The sequence below is a fragment of the Callospermophilus lateralis genome, chromosome 1 (assembly GCF_048772815.1).
Source record: "Callospermophilus lateralis isolate mCalLat2 chromosome 1, mCalLat2.hap1, whole genome shotgun sequence".
Classification (NCBI taxonomy): domain Eukaryota; kingdom Metazoa; phylum Chordata; class Mammalia; order Rodentia; family Sciuridae; genus Callospermophilus; species Callospermophilus lateralis.
This window is the reverse complement of record NC_135305.1, coordinates 34,866,942-34,887,126: the sequence shown is the minus strand read 5'-3', so window position 1 is coordinate 34,887,126 and position 20,185 is coordinate 34,866,942. Positions and strand designations below refer to the sequence as shown.

Here is a 20,185-nt window from a genome sequence, read left to right as displayed (position 1 = left end):
TCTTCCAGAAAATAAAGATGAGGAAAGAGCATTTACCAACTTATTTTATGAAGCCAGTTTTTCCTGACACCAAAACAAATAGTAACAATACATAAGAATAAAACTACAGACCAATATCCTCATGAATATAGACATAAGAATCCTTAGCAAAGTATCATCAAACAGATTTCAACAACATATAAAAATGATTATATAGCTTCACAAAATAGAGTTTATTCAGTGGGTGCAGGACTAGCTTAATAATTAAAAATCAATGTAATATATCATATTAATTCACTAGAGAAAAAAATCTCATAATCATAGCCAAAGATATCAAAAAGCATCTGACAAAATTAAATCTCTCCAAGACCCTAATAAAACTTTGACAACACCTCTCAGAAAACTGAGGATAAAGAGGAATATCCCCAACCGCTATAAAACTTTCAGCTAATAACATATTTAGTAACTAAAAACTAATCATGCTGTAAAATATTTTTAATGTTGAATTTGGTTGAAAAGTATTTTATTGAGGATTTTTGCATCTAGATTCATCAAGGAAATTAGTCTGCAGTTTTCTCTCTCTCTCTCTCTCTCTCTCTCTCTCTCTCTCTGTGTGTGTGTGTGTGTGTGTGTGTTCGTTCTTATCTGATTTGGGTATGAGGGTGATACTTGCTTCATAGAATGAGTTTGGAAGCATTACTTCCCTTTCCATTTCATGGACTAATTTGAAGAACATTTATATTGGTTCTTCTTTAAAGATCTGGTAAAATTCAGCAGTGGATATATTTGCTCCTGAGCTTTTCTGTGCTGGGAGACTTTTTATTACTGCTTCAGTTTCATTGCTTGTTATTGATCTGTTTAGGTTTCACATCCTTTTGGTTCAATTTTGGCAGATTGTATGTGTAAGTTTTCAAATTAGTCTTTAATGATCCTTTGGATTTCAGTGGTATCTGTTGTAATATACACAAGTGGAATAGAAAAGAGGATAGAGACAAACCTACAAAGCTGTAGCCATTTGATTCTTGCCAAAAAGGTGCCAAAAAACATGCATTGGAGAGAAGAAAATGGTGCTAGGAAAGCTAGATATTCATATGTAAAGAACTGAAACTATCGTTCACCCTGTATAAAAAATCAACTCAAAATGGGTCAAAGACGTAAATGTAAGACCTGAAACTTTGAAATTGCTAGGACAAAACATGAGGGAACCACTTCAAGACACAGGCATAGTCAACAACAACTTCCTGAATAAGACTCCAATAGCTCAGGAAATAATAGTGAGATTCGGCAAGTGGGAAAGGCATCAAATTAAAAAGTTTCTGCATACCAAAGGAAACAACAGTGTGAAGAGACAGCGTATAGGATGGGAGAAAATCTTTTCGAGCTACTCTTTGGGAGAGGATTAAAATCCAGAATACATAAAGAACTAAAACAAAAAAACTTCACACTGAAGAAACAACCCAATCAATAAATGGGCAGAAGAATTGGACAGACACTTCTCAAAAGAATACTTATGAATGGTCAACAAATATATAAAAAGTGTTAACATATTTAGTCATTAGAGAAATGCAAATAAGAACTACATTAAGATTCCATCTCACTCCAGTCAGAATGGCAATCATCAAGAATACAAAAACAACAAACAATAAGTAACTAGAGAAGATACAGGGGAAAGGAACCCTCATACACTGTTTGTGGGGATGTAAATTGGTACACCCATATGAAAATCAGCATGGAGCTTCCTCAAAAAATTATATATAGGACTACTGTATAATCCAATCATACCACCCTTTGGGATATAACCAAAGGAATTAAAGTCAACATATATAGAAAAACCTGCATACCCATGTTTACTGTGGCATAATTCAAAATAACCAAGTTATAGAATCAGCCTATATGTCCATTGGATGAAAGAACAAAGAAATTTTATATATATATATTTTTCACACGTTTTCTCCTGCACATAGACTTTAGGGAAAAAAAGATGGCATATAAGCAGTAGGGAGACTATTAGAGAAGAAGAAGGCAAGGGATGAGAGGAGGGCAAGATTGGGCAATGGAAGTTGGATATAATCAAAATATGTTATTTGCATGTTCAGAGGTACCACAATGAAATCCATTGTTCTGAATAATTAATATATACTAATAAAATTAAAAATGATAAATATAATTGTCTTCTAACTTCCCTACAGTATGGTAATCATGGTAATCATTGTCATTGTTATCGAAATAGCAGCAAGTCGAATCAGTAGTTCAGAGCTGACTTAATTGCTGCAAAGATGCTTGAATCTGCCTTATGACACTTACTTATATCAAAAATTTGAAAAGAAGTAAGTAAGACATTATGTTCTTTAAGTAGCCCAATTAAAAGTGTGCTAATAGGTTTTAAACACAATTTCTGGAGAATATTTTGTAGATTATTTAAAGATGTGGAAACATGCCAGAATAAGTTTAATTTCATGTGGTTTTCTATGTAAAAGAGGCTGGGCATATTTTTATATGCTGTAAAAAGAAATTTTATCTTTTTAAATACGGTTTCATTGATAAAAAACTGGTAACATTATGTCAACATCAGTATTTAGTTGATCACCTGAATACATAGTAATAATGTAATAAATACAGCTGTGGTCTATTTATTAAAGAATCTTATGGTTTCAATAATATATTATTTGTATCTTTAGAAGTGTTTATGTTTTGTTTTGTTTTTGTTAATAAACTGCGTTATCAGAGTATCAAAAATACCATATGATTTATGATTGCTCTAAAAGATAAATACTTGGATATAAATCTAATAATATATATACAAGCCAGGTACTGTGGCTTATGCCTGTGATCCTAGCAGCTCTGAAGACTGAGGCAGGAGGATCTCAAGTTCAAAGCCACCCTTAGCAAAAGTGAGGTGCTAGGCAACTCAGTGAGACCCTGTCTCTAAATAAAATACAAAGTAGGGCTCGGGATGTGGCTCAGTGGTTGAGTGCCTCTGAGTTCAAACACTGATACTTTCCCCCAAAAAAGTATACAATTTGTTTAAGATTACAAAACATTGATGAAAGAAATTAAAGACTATTTAATAAATTGAGAAGACATACCATTTTCATAGATTGAAAGATTTAACATCATAAATATGTATATTCTCCCTAAATTAATATAAGGTTTAATGGAAGTCTTTTCATTATACCAGCAAGATTTTTTGTAGATCTGAATAGGATAATTAAAATTTAAATGAAAAGACAAAAGAGCTAGAATAGCTAAAACAATTTTGATAAAGAATACACTTGAAGAAATCACACTTCTTGGATTAAGACTTAATATTTAGCTACAGTAATCAAGAATGTGTGGTATTGACAGAATATAGATAATGATCAATAGAATAGAATACAGAACCCAGATATGAACCCACATAAGTATAGTCAACTGATTTTTTGATTAAAAAAATGCAAAACTGATCCAATGGAGTAGCATAGTCTTTTCAACAAATGGTGCTGGAGAAATTGAATATCTATGAGGAAACAAACAAACAAAAAAATCCAAACCACCTCAAGTTAAGTCTCACATCTTATACAAAAATTTACTCAAAGTGAACCATGCATTTAAATATACAATGTAAAAACTATCAAGCTTTACAAATAAAACGTAGGGAAAAATCTTTGGGACTCAGTGCTTGATGAAGATTTCTTAGACATGTCACCAAAAACATGATTCAAAAAAGAAAAAGGTAGATTAACTGGACTTCATCAAAATGGAAAATATTTTTTTCTGTTAAAGATTGTTAACAGGCTAAAAAGACAAGCTACTTACTGGGAGATGATATTAGCAAACCACATATGTGGCAAAGGATTTGTATCTCGAACATACCAAGAACACTCAAAACTCATTGATAAAACAAAGATCTAATTAGGAAATGGCAAAAATATCAAATATTTATTAGGAATATACACATATATGTATGAAGTTACAAGGTATGTATATGACTACATAGGTATGTATATTTTTATTTCTTAAGTGGTCTCTGGACTTTGTCATGTATTATAAGTTAACAAGTTTGAAATGTCACCAGTAGTACTACCCATTCCTGAAAACACACTGACCACAGAAGGATTTTACTACAATCATCTCTTCTACCTTCAAAGTATTATTTTCTGTTAGCTTTGTTCTACCTTATTTTATCCCACCTAACTTATTATTTTTTATCAGTATTTAATTTAGTTTTACCCACATATTTGCCAATTTTTTGACTCAACATAGTTTATCAGTTTCCCTCTTTTTTTTTTTTTAAGGAATATATTTCTTAGTTGTTTCCAATCAGATTATGTGTAAACTCTTTCCGTTTTTAGCTGAAATGTCATTCTTTTTTTAATGATAACAGTTTAGCTGGTGTGAAAATCTTAGTTGTGTTCTAATTCCACTGTCTACTGACAACAGTGGTTTCTGTTGATTTGTTTGCAGTATGTTTATAATTTCTTAGTAATTTGCCTTTTATCTTAGACTGCTTTTGTAATTTTTCTTAATAATATTTTTTCTTAAAGTCATTATGATACATGTAAATATGGATAAATTTACAATTATATGACTTTAGATGCACTGTTCTATGAATCTGAGGATTTGACAATTTTTAAATTTCTTAGCTGTTATCTCTTCAAATGCTCACCCTGCCTGGTTCTATTTATTTTGAAGTCCTATTGGACATTTGGAAGCATTTTGGGTAATTTCTTTAAATGTAACTTGTAATGTATAAATTTAACTTCATTAGGTTAGTCAGGTTATAAAATGTCTTAACTCATCCATTAAATTTTTAGTTTAATGAGTATTTTCAAAATCAATCAATCAATCTATCTATCTATCATCTATCCCCATCCTTTTTACCACACTAGACTCTAATTCTTGAGTTTTTTATTCTTTTTAAGACATTAAGCATTAAAGTACACATTTAAAAAATTTTTTTAGTTGTAGATGGACACAGTACTTTAGTTTATTTGTTTATTTATATACGGTGCTGGGGATTGAACCCAGTGCCTCACACATGCTAGGCAAGCACTCTACCACTGAGCCCCAAGCCCCAGCCCTAAAGTATACATTTTGTCTCCCATTATTTGTCAGTTTGGGGGGATTTTATGTTATCTTGGTTCACTTTTATTCGTTGTGAATTATTTTCTATTATGTTCTGAACTTTGGAATCTGAACTGATTTTCAGCAGGCCTTTAGTTGTGAAAACCCCAAGTGTCCTGTGTGAAGGGTGTTTGAGAGGAGTTTGTGTTTGCACCTTTTATGTAGTCCAGGAGTTTTCTTGATGATAAAGCGTTGACAGAAGTGTTCAGAGACTGCCTAGGTGGTGTCAATAGAAGTTGCGAACCCAAACACAGCACAAGTCTAGTTTGGGACTTTCCAGTCATTCAGAGGCCTCGCCAAGGCAGACACAATTCTTGTTGCCCACACCCCTGTGTCAATGTAAATGACTATTTGCTAATGTCCCTTTCCTTAAAGTTTCACAACTTTGAAGGTCTTCACTTTTTGTGGGATGTCAGCACTGATTTGCTCCTCATTTTCCATTGTGTGAGCCAAAGTCTCTGCTACTGTTTTTTGCTCTAGGCTTCCTTGACTTCTTTCTACCCCACAAATTTTTTTTTTTTCTTTTCCCCCTACCCAGCACAGCCACAGCAGCAGCTTAGATGCATACACAGTTTTCGTCTCTGTTGTTGAGCCCTACTTTATTTTCTCTGGGCTCAGCTATATCTTTATAATTCATTTTGGAAAAAAAATCATATTCCTTATCTTTCTGTCTGGAGCTGGAGTTTTCACAATATTCTCAGAACAGGAAATTCTTGTTTGTTGGCTTGTTTTCTAAGCCACAATTATACCAATGAGAGTGATGCTGTGAAGTTCTGACTTATTTGGAAACAAAATGCTAACAAAGATGAGAAGAATCCCAAATAAAGTGTCAAACTATTGCAACAAAAATGTCATAATAAAAAAAATCAACAAAGTGAGTTTTTTTAATTATTTAGAAGTGACATAAAGACTTACCTGAGGATTGACAGAGATTCTGCTGAAAATCCTTTACTTTGTTCTTTTGCCCCAATCATTTCAAATAGTTTCAGGTCTAGTGCTACTCTTGCCAATGCCGCAGTAATGTAAATCTACCAATAGATGGAATTAATATTCTCACTCTAATGCCTGCTTTTGAATAGTTAGCTATCATTTTTGTGTATCACTTGTTTTGTACTGATCTGATAAGTATAGCTGATTTATAAAAAGTAAATCAACTGAGACTCTCAACGTAATCTGCTTTTTATACAAGGTCATTCAGAGTACTCTCAGGGGAAAAAAGATATCCCCTGAAGTAGAACTCTAATTACTTTGAAGTTAAAAATAAAGTAGATGACACTGTTTGAATAAAATGGACAATTTTTATTATTATTTCACATATTTATCTTTAACGCTTGCAGAATATTCTGAAACCATTTTTAAGGTTATTAACACTGTTGATCTTATTAAGGAAAGTAATAAGATAAATATAATGCACAGTCATATTTTAATTTCATTGCTAATGTTTCAATAAAGCATTTCACTGATTAGACTGTGTTAACTGGTAATTGGATTAAAGTATAAATGGAGGAACGTAATTATATAACTAATATATATCTCTAATAATTAAATATTAATCTATTATATCTAATGATATGTTAAAATATATAATAGATATAATCATTATATAAGCAAATATATAATGATTATATATAAATTTATAAAAATAAACAAATAAATATATTTTAGAGATGTTTGTTAAAAAACAAACAAATATGCCATAGTTCTAACTGGTTTTCATGGCTTTGAAAAGGACACTGACATTTTTATAGAAGCATTCATTCTTTTTTAAATGACATACAATTATTATCTGTCAATAAAAATATATTTTTAAAATGATCCTTTGGTGTTTCCTGACTACTAAATTAAAAGTATGGTTCATCTAACCCAAGAACCTGCTACTTCTCTTCTCTGGTAATAATCATCTTCTATCCTGACTCTTTAACTGGAAAACTTGAGAACATACTGATGGTATGGAATATTTCTCTGACAGTTCACAGTAATTAAACCTTGGATCACTGATTTTTTAATTCCCCTAAGTGCTGGCCCATGAGCCTTAACTCCATTCTCAACAGCCTTGAACGCAGGATTCCTTAACTCCTCCATTACTTTCACTTTCACCTTCATTGCTGTATTCTACAAGTGCAGAGGAGAAGGGAAGAAAATTCATTTATTCTGTGCAGCCAGAATAAATGTCTGTCACCACTTTGCCTAATGTAGACCAACCTCTGAGATTTCCTTATTTCTAAACACTCCACAAAGGACATTTGTAACAATGGTGGAGCTGAAGTAATTGCAGCAGGCATGTAGTCATATGTAAGAGCTCTAAATGTCTCTGAATCTTTACAATAATACTAGTGGCTGAGGTAGTACTGTCATCATTCTGAGGATGATGCTGAGCTTTGGAGAGATTGAATTATCTGATCAAGGTGACATTGCTAATACGTAGCAAAAGTCAGACTTGAACCTTGGTTTAAAAGACACCAAAATCTCCTTTTAACTAGCATGCAAGACTAAATTCCATGAGACAAGGAGATCTGTCTGCTATTCCTAGTACAATTTCTTCCACTTCTTGGGTGTTTGATAAGTATTTGTTGAATGAATGAAAAAAAAAACTGAGCTGGAAATAAATTCATTATGTTTAATATAAAAAGTTTCATTTTCATTAGACCTATCATTAGGGAAGAAGAAAAATTTGCTGTTCTTTGAGAATGTGTATGATTTTAACTTGGTACTTTTCAGTTTAGTTTGCAATCCAGTTTCATGCTCCTTTTTATTTCCTCCCTAGCTGACTGCTCTACCATTAGAGTAAGCTGTCATGGATATTAGTGGTTTGATTAAGATTTTGGATTGTTAAAGGTCACAAGCATTATAATTTAAATTCAATTAGATGTTAGCTTTTTCTTTTAATTAAAGTCTTTACTGAATAGTAAAAAAAGACTGTCTTTTAAAATATGCAATATTAGGGCAAAGCGCAAAGAAGTTAAACACTGGGATACAGTTAGTTTTCTTTCTTAAATACAAATTCATAATGGGTCTGCTACTGCTGAACATAATGCTGCAACCTTGTTCTGCCACCAGTCTAATGCATCTCTTAGGTAATCCTGGATTAGTGTACCTAGAGCCCAAGGACCTTGCAGCCTACAGTGTGCTGGCTTTGGGCCTTGAGGGAAATTCATTAGACTGTTCCAGGACTTCCCTAGTTAGCTAATCTGAATCATCTGGAGATCATTAGAGGAAATTCTCCAGTTTTTGCTTTTAAGAGGTTTGTTGTTCCTTTTCATTTCTTTCTTTTTAACCTTTTGGACAAGAAGAAAAAGGGAAAATTCGTAGTTTTAAAATTTTTTTTTCTAGTTTAAATTAAAACCTTGCTAGTGTTTTGTGTTTTCTAATTAGGGTGTTTTCTGCCAGTCCATTTCAAAGCCTAGGACCGAGAAGTCCTCTCCTCTTCTAGTGCCTTAGAAGTGCTCCTCTTCTGAGCAATAGTTATCCAGACTTAATTTTAATCATCAACATGGAAAACCATATTTCCCTTTATTGATCTATCAAGATATCAGCTTATGCATAGAAGTGCCAGTAGAGTCAATGGGTTCCTGAAGTAATTCAAGTTTTAGTCCAAGTATATCAGGACAGAAATAAAAACACATGTAAGTAGTATCCAATGCTTTGCAACAGCTGTGCAGTGATTTCTTCACTGGGCTCCCTTAAAACTTAACCAAATTTTAAAATAACACTGCATTCTTCTCCAGATCACAGTCTTCAATTTTTAGCCTTTCCTCAGAGGGTTTATTTCCTGATCCTTATTCGGAAGTATCACTTAATTTCCATTTTCCTCTAATTTGAGGATACTAGAAGTGCTTATGCCAATCAAACAGAATAAGTATTTGAATACAAGGTGAATTTCTTCTTTACAACTCTACAATTCTGCTGATCAATGTAAATGGTTTTCCAAAATACTTTGGGAGCTTACTAGAAGGACACTCAGGAAAAACTTAGGAGGACTATATCTCCGACATATCCTTGTGAACTGAAATATAACTATTTTCTTTCTTCTCTCTTCTTCCTTTTCCCTTCCTGCCTTTCTTTCTTGCTCTCTCACCTCCTGCTCCTCATTCCCTCCTACCCTAACCAGGGTCCCCGTGGTCCTGAGGGAGCACCAGGAGAGAGGGGCTTACCTGGAGAAGGATTTCCAGGACCTAAGGTAATAAAAAACAAAACAAAACAAAAAAAACCCACAGCACTTTGTCCTGCATAGTCATGAATCACAGGTTTTTTAAAACACTGATTATTAGAAGTTAAGTATTTCCTGACTATTTGCACTGTATTGTGTGAAGGAATTTGTCAATTTTCTTTTAATGTAAAAGTATGGTGAAATATTTAATTATAAAATAAGTCATCAACAGATTTCTATTTCATGTAATTACCACGTATGAAATTAGAAACTCTCAGTTTGCAGTCATTAACGCTCCAGTGATAAATAGCATATTAATGCCCAGAAGTCATGTTATTCAGTGTAGCTATGGCAACACTGCTCACAGCTTTGTTTTATGAAACACAGATAGGATACAAAATCTAATACGTCAATTTATACTGCCATCAATATCATAAGAAAACTGATTTTTTTACCACAGGGACCAAACTCTTATGAATTCAAACTTTCCTACTGCTTCCCACATATAGTTCTTGGAGCTCAAGTTCCTCTGCACCAGGGCACGTCAAACTTCTGTAAAGGGCTGGATAGCAAATATTTTAGGCTTTGTAAGCCATATGGTATCTGTTGCAATGACTCAGCTGTGCTGTTGCTGCATGGAAATAGCCATAAAAACGTATCAATGAATGAATCTGGCTGCTCCAACAAAACTGTGTTTACAAAAAGCCGGCTATGGGATTTGGCCAGTGGGCTGTAGTTTGCTGTCCGGTTGTCTAGGTGTTTTACCCATATCTATAACACATCTGCCAAACACCACATAGGAAATGGTTTTCCAAAATACGTTGGGCACTATTAAAAAAATTTCACAGCAAACAATAATGTATTTCTGGGTTTTGCTTCATTTCTAAAGTCTTCCCTGCCCCCCATGTAGACACACACCCATACAGCCCAGAGAACCATATGCTGCTTTCTCAGACCCTGCACAACAGTTATTCTGTCAGGTCACTCAGATCTGACCTCATACTCTAAAATTGTATCTCATTCTCAGATTCTTTCATTATGATCAATACGCGGTTGTCTCTGTGAAACCCAGATCTCAAAAGAGGAGAAGCAATTACTGTAACAAATAATTCATACTATGTTGTGAGGGACTGCTGGGTTGAATCTTAGAAGAGGACCATGTTAACACATTAAAGTTGCCACAATAATGTTAGTAATATTTTGGATAAAGGTGACATTTCATAACCAAAGTATCATTCTTAGAAAATAGGTCAAAGACTTAGAACTACATTTTAGAAAGTTTAATGATACATAGTTTCATTAAATTTTTGGCACATCATAAATGTCTTTTTTATGTGCAGCCCAAACAATCTGGAAAATTCAAATTGTGAGAATTATTTATCTTTATAAATCTCTCTCGGTGTGTGTTAAAAATAAAGAAACAAATGAGGGCTGGGTGCAGTGTGAACACCTGTAAACCTAGTGCCTCGAGAGAGGCTGAGACAGGAGGATCACAAATTCAAAGCCAGCCTCAGCAAAATGCAAGGTGTTAAGCAACTCTTATCTCTAAATAAAATGCAAAATAGGGCTGGGGATGTTGCAAGGTGTTAAGCAACTCTTATCTCTAAATAAAATGCAAAATAGGGCTGGGGATGTGGCTCAGTGGTCAAATGGCCCTGAGTTCAATCTCTAGGACAAAAACAAAACAAAGCAAAACAAAAACCCCACAAACCACATCCCCAGCCCTATTTTGAATTTTATTTAGAGATAAGAGTTGCTTAACACCTTGCTTTTTGCTGAGGCTGGCTTTGCTGAGGCTGGCTAGTACAAAAACAAAACAAAGCAAAACAAAAACCCCACAAACCTCAAAAAAACAAATAAGAAATGAATATGCGAAACACTAAGAAGTATATTCCAGGGAATGCCTTAGTGACATGTTCAACATACTTTTATGTTAAATGAAGTATAATGTGATGATATACTCTTTATAATAACCCCAGGCTTTGCATTGGCCTCTCTTTCAGTAAGGAAAGAATACATCGTTTTCAGTGTTTCCTTAGGGTCAAGTACATGGGACTTTGCTCTGTGGTAATGATCAGAAGAACCCACCAGTCAGAGCACTTCATTCCCCAGCCAGGCAGATCTGTTGACTCAGTTAGATTGTGGTTAATTTGTAGGGAGTAAGTGAATAAATTGTGAATATAAAAAGATGTAGCTATATTTTCCTTTTTCTTAGGTTTCTTAAAATGTTCTTTGATTTTATTCTTGGTTCTAATGAATTCATTAAATGAATGTTGTTTCTGATTGACATGGTTTATTTTTTATGACAAAGGCATGAAGCGCTATGACTTCATAGATATAGTAAGAACAGCTGTTCACAGAGATCATCTGATCATAGAAGCAAATACAAGGTTTTCCATGAAGCCTTCTAAACCTATATTTTCAATGAATGTCTCTGTAAGTTCAGATATAAAACATTTAATAAGTAATCCAATCTTTTGAGTGTTGGTTCACATATATGAGAGACAAATTTTCTTGTACCATGGATCCAAGTGTAGCCATGTTAAGGAACAAGAGGCTTGTTCTACTACTACATGATTAATTGATTGGGTTCCTGGTTTCAGTATTTCTATTGAGATTGGAAATTGAGCTCTTTTCCAATTTCAGCAATGCTATATATGTTTTCTGCTGGGACAGATTCCTTCCTGTGAAAATGATATGACTAATTTTTTTTTTTTTTGCAAGTTGCAAATCTTAGAGTCAGTTAGAATTACTCATTCACAGTGGGCAGTGAATTATTTGGATACTTGATTGAAAAAATCAATTTGAAGTATAATTCATAGTAACTTTAATGTAAATCTTGTAAAATAATTTTTATCAATATGCTGATATTCCTTCTATGCACTTTCAGGGTGAAAAGGGTTCTGAAGGACCAATTGGCCCACAAGGGTTACAAGGCCTGTCAATCAAAGGGGACAAGGTATTGTATACAAGGTGTATAATGGAAACAATGCCAGTAAAATTATTTTTGTCATTACTTTTAATGAGTGTATACTTTAAAACCAAATACAACATGACAATCATGACGCATAGGTATCCAATTAATTATAAATCTTGTCTATGCAAGGTATATTTACTATATAGGATGAATTATGATCTGGGAAGTCCCATTATTTAGAGTAATGTGTCACTTATTTGGTTTCTAACTTCCTGTGACTTTAGTCATCAGCAAAGCATCTTTGAAGACAGACATTAGCAAAAGACACCTGTCCTTAGTGTAATAGAAAATAGTTGTTAAAAACATTTTGGCCTCATTACAGTCCATTTCTACCTTCAGGCATTCATTCAAAAATATTTACCTTAAAATGAAGTTAAAATAGGGCTGGGGATGTGGCTCAAGCGGTAGCACGCTCACCTGGCATTCCTGCGGCCCAGGTTCGATCCTCAGCACCACATACAAACAAAGATGTTGTGTCCACCGAAAAACCAAAAAATAAATATTAAAATTCTTTCTTTCTCTCTCTCTCTCTCTCTCTCTCTCTCTCTCTCTCTCTCTCACACACACACACACACACACACACATACACACACTTTTTAAAAAAACAAAGTTAAAATAATAGAATTCATTTAAGAAAACTGGTATTGATACCCTACAGCAAGGAACAATAGGAGTCCACCTTTTGTTAAACAAAGGTTTACTGACTCATTGCAGCATGGAGACCATAAACCCTGGGGGACCAACTGCAACTAGGAAGGAAGAAGAAGAGATTTTTTTATAGAACTTGGGTTTGTGTTGAGTGACTTTTGGGAGCTTTCAAGATAGCATAGGTTGCTTTGCATTGAATGCTACCAGAAAGTGGGAATAATTTTAAGGTTGAGTATTTTAACAAGTCTCATCTAGAAATTGGGAAAAAAATGGTATTGGGTTGAGATGTAATAGTCAAAGAAGTAGCAGCAACTCGTTTCAGCCAGTGCAGGAGGATGTTTGGCCATTTCTAGGGATTTGGACAATGTCTGTGGTTTTGTCTGTGCTCAGACATGAGTACTGAGTAGTCTTGCTTTTGTCTTGGTCTGTCACTTTGATGAACTTGTTTATGTTCAGTACTGCAGCCCAGCTGCCAGGGTCAGGTCAGCTCCAGGCCATCAGACGTTGCTTTACTCTTTAGCATTAGTTACTCATTTTCTTTAAAATATCTGAAAATCATGACCTGATTAGAACGGGGTGGTGAGGCTGGTGACAGAAGTTACTGCAAGCTGCTCAGATTCTAAAGAGCAGTGGGAAGTGAAAGTTGTCAAGGGGAGGAGACAGAAGATTCGTGCAAACACCAGAGACCTCATATCAATTTGGAGTCATTTATATGCCAACCGTTAAGCACACATTATATTATTTATTAAATTAGAGTAATGACTGATACTCATGATTATCCTCAATCTTGAAATGACTTATTCCTTTTATTTTCTGCTAGTTATTTCTTCTGGTTGTCTGTATTTGAATAGCAGAGATAATGATAAGTAATGGATCATATAAATTTTTTTTTCTTGCTTCAAAGAGCTCAGCTCTGGTTGTAACTGCAGTTCCAAAATACTTCCAAAATATGTAAGATGTTCTTTTTTCTTTGGGGCCAGTGGGAACTGAATACAACAGAACCATTGTTTTGTGAGTTCAGTAAATTAACTTTTTCAAGGGTTGTTGTGACATGGCATTTGTGTTTTTACATCTGGAGCTCATGCAAAGAAAACACTTTGCATAAAAAGCTTTTATTTGCTATCCCCTTCCTAAATCAATACTGTCTTCTCTTTCCTTTCCCCCTTTCTTCCTCTCCTACTCTTTTAGGTGCAGCATCAGATTCAAAGACTTTGGTGTGATTCAAGCGGTGACATAAACACCCTGTGACGAGGGCTCACAAATACATATATTTGGAACAAAACAAAAATTAGTTATGACACAGACTTTAATTGTAAAAAAAAAACCTGTACAAAAGGATATAATTTTCATGTGTTTATTGAATACATGCAGAATAGTGGTTACGAGTTGGGTTGAGGAGTGAGACAGAGTGTAGATTTGAATCTCATGTCTGCCACTTAATAGGTATGTGACCTGGAGCAATTACTTAAGGTCATTTGGAAAATGGTGATGCCCACCATAGAGAGTTATGGGAGGATTAGTGAGAAAAATTATGAAAAGCATTTATCACAGTGACTCTTGAATAATGAACAATCAAGTACTCAACCAGAATAATCGGGTTCTGGATCAGAACTTGAGTCCATAATATTTTCCTTATTTATCTAGACCAAGGTGGACAATATACTAAGAAGTATATTCCAGAGTGTGTCTTGGCACAAGTTTAATATAGTTCAATATTATTTATATAAAGTATGAGTAGTATTTACTTTTGCTCATAAAAACATATTTACATAGCCTCAGCTGCCTGTCTGTCTTTCTATGACAACATTATTGGAACACAAGCACACCTGCTGCTTTGTGTATTGTTTATGGCTGATTTCACACTCTCAAAGCAGCATTGATCAGTTACAAAAGAGACCTAATTTTCGTCCTCAGGCCCCAAACATTATTATCCCACTGTTTAAGAAAAAGTTTGCTGACCTGAAGTTGTCTAAACATAGTTGCCATTGAAATCAGTGGTCAGTTCTCAGTTGTCATTTTACTTTACCTATCAGTACCCTTTCTCGCCCCCTCACCTTCTTGAAACCCTCTCTTTGCTTGGTCTCTCTGGCTGCTCCTTCTCAGTCTCTACTGCTGTTTCTGGTTCATTCCTCTGACCTCTAATGACTGGAGAGATTAAAGGACTCAGTCCTTGGACCTTCTCTTTTTTTCAACTCTTGGTGAAGTCACCCAGTCACACCGCTCAGAGAAGAGCAAGAACAAGTACCATTGTCTCACAGGACCTATTGATCCTCTGCCTGGCCACTGCCAGGCATCACCTAACACTCTCCCTCATGGTCCTCATCTCCACCCAGACAGTCTCCTTGCTGTTTCTGAAATGTACAGGGATCATCCTTACGCTGGCTGTGTGCTCTGCCTGGAATGCTCTTTCTCCAGGTTTCTACCTGGCTCATTCCTTGTCATCAGTGAGGCCATCTGGGTTCATTTTCCAATTGTTACTGCCACGCCATTTTCTCAATTAGCTTTTCCCCTACAGACTGATCATTATTCAATGTAGCATTTATTTTATCTACTTGTCTTGCTTATTGTCTTCTGTTTCCCTTACTAATATTGTAGACTCTGTTAAGGATAGAATTTATTTTATGGGAGTAGAAGGTAGGGTTCTTTAATTTTGTAGGCTTCACTTTAGATTTTTCTTAATTTCAAAATTTAAATACTAAGAACTACATTCCAGAGTGTGTCTTCACACAAGTTTAATATAGTTCAATATTATATAAAGTATGAGTAGTATTTACTTTTGTTATTTTAATAAGATTTGGAGAGGAAAGTTACTTAGAAAAATTTAAAATATCTTCTTCAATTTCGCTTTCAAATTCCAGTTTTCTTACACCCCAGGAATTTTAAACTCTTAAATATTTATGTTATGGTCCTAACAGGAAGTTTTTATATTATTATGATAACTATTCAGAAATTCCGGTTGTGAGAAACATAATTTCTAAATACAAACCCATGCACATACCAACCAGTTTAGACAGAATAGTGAACATGTCATTCACTCTTTTGGCAAATTTGATCTAGAGATCATCAAAAGCAATGAGGTCTTATGATTTCACTTGTTGAATTTTGTGAAGTATAAATATAGATTTTAATCAAGCCTAAATTCAGATTGGAAAGCATAAAAGAAGGAGGTTTTATTTATTGTTGTACTTCTGACGTTTTCTATACAGGGAGATTTGGGACCTGTGGGACCTCAAGGACCAATGGGCATCCCGGGCACTGGGAGTCAAGGAGAACAGGTAACTGATGCTTGTTTTCATTCTCATGGTACCAGGCATTTCAACCCAATCCTGGTGTTCACTGAAGGCCAATCCTGCCAACGTCTATGAGTACATTTGACAGTCAAATTGCAATGAAATATATGTTAAGAAATGAATGTAGAAGGACAATTTCATGGAAACATTTTTGTTTTACAACTTTCCAAGACTCAAATATAAATTTTATGTTTCTTGGTGCTTTGACTTTTATCACTAAAACCTAATTAACCAGGGTATGAGTTTGGAGGTAACATTTTATATTTTTAGTTCCCCTTGGGAGAGCAGTAGTCTACTTACGTGTCAGTTTGTATGTTATTTCCCCTCAAAACTTTGTGATTATGTCCCACTCGGTCCCAATGCCAGGGGAGAACTTCCCACCCTTATCTACACACCAACCTAAAAATAATATTAAACTTAAAATAAAGACCAGAATTGGAAGTGATCAATTTATTTAAGTGGCATCCTTCCTGGATATAAGCAAACTATAAGTAGGATTTTATAAAAGTCACCTGGCCCCTTTTGGTCAGAAGAAAGGAAAGACCTCTGCTTCTAAGATCTGATAACTTTTGGAAAAACTGGATAATTGTCTAAATAATGTGAAAATAGTATAACAGTAATTTTACTATTATTGTTTACCATAAAATTTGAAAATTAAAAAAATAGTGTGTTATATGTTATAGTGGGGCTCATTTTGACATATTCATAAATGCATGTCACATAGTTTTACTATATGCTTTAATCTACATATCTCATTTAATAAAAGTCAGCAGCAAAAACAGATTTATCATCCAGGCTAGAAAGTGACAAGTTAGTTTGATGAACATTTATGGTTAAGGTTTGGATTATCCTGAGGCCTAGAACATGAATACTGCTTCCTTTATTGAAGGCATTAAGGAAAGAAGAAAACCATGAGACAATTCCAAATCTCACTAGACATTTAGCTGTAAGTTTGTTTCTAACCATCTGCTAACTTGTTATTATTATTACATATTTTTGTCAACCCAGGCAACAGTGAACTTGGCTATTACTCCTTTTCCCATTTCCTTGCTCTTGGCTGTGTTCCTTGTATAATATGTTAAGAGGATTAAGGCGCAGAAGAAGCCAAGATAAATCTGTAAATAAATATTTAGATAATAATTAAGAGTTGGGTGTTTTGACTCCTGAAGGATCCTGGATTGACTCTTCTACCAGGCCTCCTCAGGATTTCTAGTGTTCTTTCTGGTTTTATCAGGGCTCACATTCTGGTCCTGAAAGCTGCCTGAACAAGAGAATGAGGTTCAAAGAGAGACGGGTCTGTCCAGATGGCCAGTGGATCCCAGTCCGCCCACCTGTAGCTTTCTGTTTCCTTTAATGCTGGTCCTTGATGGAGTTTGTTGCAGCTTAAAAAGCAAGCAAACAAACAAACAAAAAACCCAAACCTCTTTGACTTCCTTCATTTTCTTCTCCAAGAGAAAAAAAAAAACAATTTTTGAGTAAAAATGTCCTTATAGAACAGACCCCTAATGGATAGGAAAGCAAATGGAATGTATTCTTTGTAAACTGCTTTAAACAAGAATTTATTTACCCCATTAAGATAAATGACATAAATTCTACTTAAATTTAACCTGTTTATGCAGTTTTTCAATTTTCTTCTTATCCTTAATTTAACAAGTTTATCCATTGAATTATTGTGATTATTACTTTTTCCAATGTCACTTATAGAAATGAGTTTTCCTACTCATCTGTTTACAAGTGAACTTCTGTTTCCATCATCATGTTTACAATTTTTTTAAATGACCTCCAGATTTTCGCTAAATATTTGGAGGCTTGATAGCTTCAGATGTTTTACAAAATAAAGTGGAATATAAATAACCACATACACACATGTACATCTACATATGGCACATCCTGTAATTTTTTTTTGTCCTATTTGTATGCAACTTGTGGACTACTGTAAAGGTCAGTAAGGGTTATGTTTTGTAACCAGTCAATATTGACAGTGCAACAACCTTAACTTCCCTAAATTGTTTGGGCTGCTTACCTTTGTCAACCAGAGAAAAAGGGACTAGTATTTGTATTTTTAAAATGAAAAAGCAGTGGTATCATCTAAGGGAGAAAGGCGGATAACATCTATTACATTATAACTGTATAAAATAAACATTATTTGTGGGATATAAGCAAAACAGATTTTTTTTTCTCTCTAGTCATCCTTTAATGTTTTCCGCCCCTTTAGGAGACTCTTTTTCTGTCTTGAAAGAATTTCCAACAGACTATAGACTTTAAAAAACAAACAAATCACTTTTAAGTAATAGAAAATTGTAGGGTCGTTGCAAGTTGCCAGTCTCAGATTTAATTCTGTAACAAAAAGTGTTCAGTCAATATGTTAACTTTGCTTTTAGTCTTCATTATCTGGTACCATCTGTAGGGAGGGAGTGTTTCTCAATTCTCTGGGGCTGAGCCAGGGAAGAGGCTGGGTGTGAGGGCCTGAGGACTCTTTCTTGTTTGGTGCTATAGCAGGTGGCTTTGGGCACTCAGAGCTTTGCAGATGTGTGAAGCTGACCTCTTCCTTGTGGGGCTCCTTCATGGGTCTCTTTGACTGTCCCTTCTAAGGTGTGATGAAGAGTCCCTTCCTGCAGCTGCTCCTGCCTCTCTGCCTCTGCTTTATTGGGGACTTTCTCTGTTGGAGTTCTGTTATCCTTCCATGTCTCTTGGGCAAGACTGATAATAGTTCCAGGCCAACTCTGTCTCACACTTAGCATACAATTTCTTTGCAGGGAGATCTCATGTGACTTTTGCCCTGGTAGACTCTGGATCCACAGACTGCCCCTGGCTTCTTTTGGCTATCACGGGCCATCTTAGCTTTCTCAAGCTTGAGTTGGATTCTGGCCCCTTGGTTCCCCAAAACAAAAAATCAAATTATACAAGTAAGAAATATCCACTGAAGTCCTCTTTCTAGACTAGAGTAAAGAAAGAAGTAACTCAAACCCCTTCCATTTTCTTAAAAAATAGAAAAAAAGCCCTCCTTATAATCTAGACTACCGGAGAACTTTACAAGTCCTCTCTTCTTCCCACCTTTTACATCTGCAGAGTGAGGGAGAGAATCAGTCTGGTTATTCTTCAGTTTTGGGTCTGCTGGCTTGTTGCTTCTTAGAGCCCAGATCAAACTTTCAATTTAACATCTCAATATACAATCGGTCCAAGAAGGGGTATAGGGTTTGCTTGCATGTGACAGAAATATGAATTGGGTCAACAATTTGATGAAATTTTACTTTTCTTACTCAAAATTCCAAGCTGGCCTGGTGACTCTCCATCAGTGTTAGGGGTTCAGGCTCTTCTCTTCTGTTAGTCTGCCATCCCATCTAGGGTTCAACTAGAAGTCCTTGCCACTCCATTCAAAGAACATTTATGTCGTATAAATCATCTATTATGGAATGAGAACTAAATGATCGCGTTAGAGGACTTGAAACTGTTCTTACCCAAATATTTTCTTGATTTCATTAATAACATTCTTACAATTTTTATTTCAAAGGGAATCCAAGGTCCTACTGGTCCCCCTGGTCCACAGGGACCCCCAGGACAAGGCTTACCTGGTTCTAAGGTAATTTTCTAAATGACAGCAGAGTTTATCTATAGTAGAATTGCTGTTTTCTGGTCAATGTTATTTGGAAGAGAACAGATACAGTGAACTTAGAAATCAGAGATCTTTATACCAAATATTACTGATATTCCTAACAATTTATAAAATGTAATATATATTCTTTATGCTTTAAGAAGGTTTTACTTACACAGACTTATTTATATTCTTTGATATTTTGGGGTAGTAGACCCTATTCTGGCAACTCAAACTGTAATGTCAGTAGACCGTGGCCTGTGGTTCCAGGCCTCTCTGGGTTTTGGTTAACTGGTTTTCTCATAAGCACTCCCCCAGGAGTGCTGTTAAGGAGACAGTCAGAAATGAGCTGAATGGAACCATTACTTATCATTCTGCAATATATTTATACTTAGCCTTATGTTTTATTTGTGTTTTTATATACCTATAATTCCATGAACATTGGTATC

At 34.9% G+C, this 20,185-nt stretch overlaps 1 protein-coding gene across 1 annotated transcript in view; it reads left to right on the top strand.

The window, feature by feature from the left end:
- The window catches only part of Col28a1 (collagen type XXVIII alpha 1 chain), a 158,234-nt gene that overhangs the window by 40,885 nt on the left and 97,164 nt on the right, over positions 1 to 20,185 (top strand). Inside the window, exons 13-16 of the mRNA XM_076861514.2 lie at positions 9,191 to 9,259; positions 12,120 to 12,188; positions 16,061 to 16,129; positions 19,656 to 19,724. Of these exons, the coding sequence (XP_076717629.2) occupies positions 9,191 to 9,259; positions 12,120 to 12,188; positions 16,061 to 16,129; positions 19,656 to 19,724 (276 nt within the window). The remainder of the gene's footprint in view (positions 1 to 9,190; positions 9,260 to 12,119; positions 12,189 to 16,060; positions 16,130 to 19,655; positions 19,725 to 20,185) is intronic.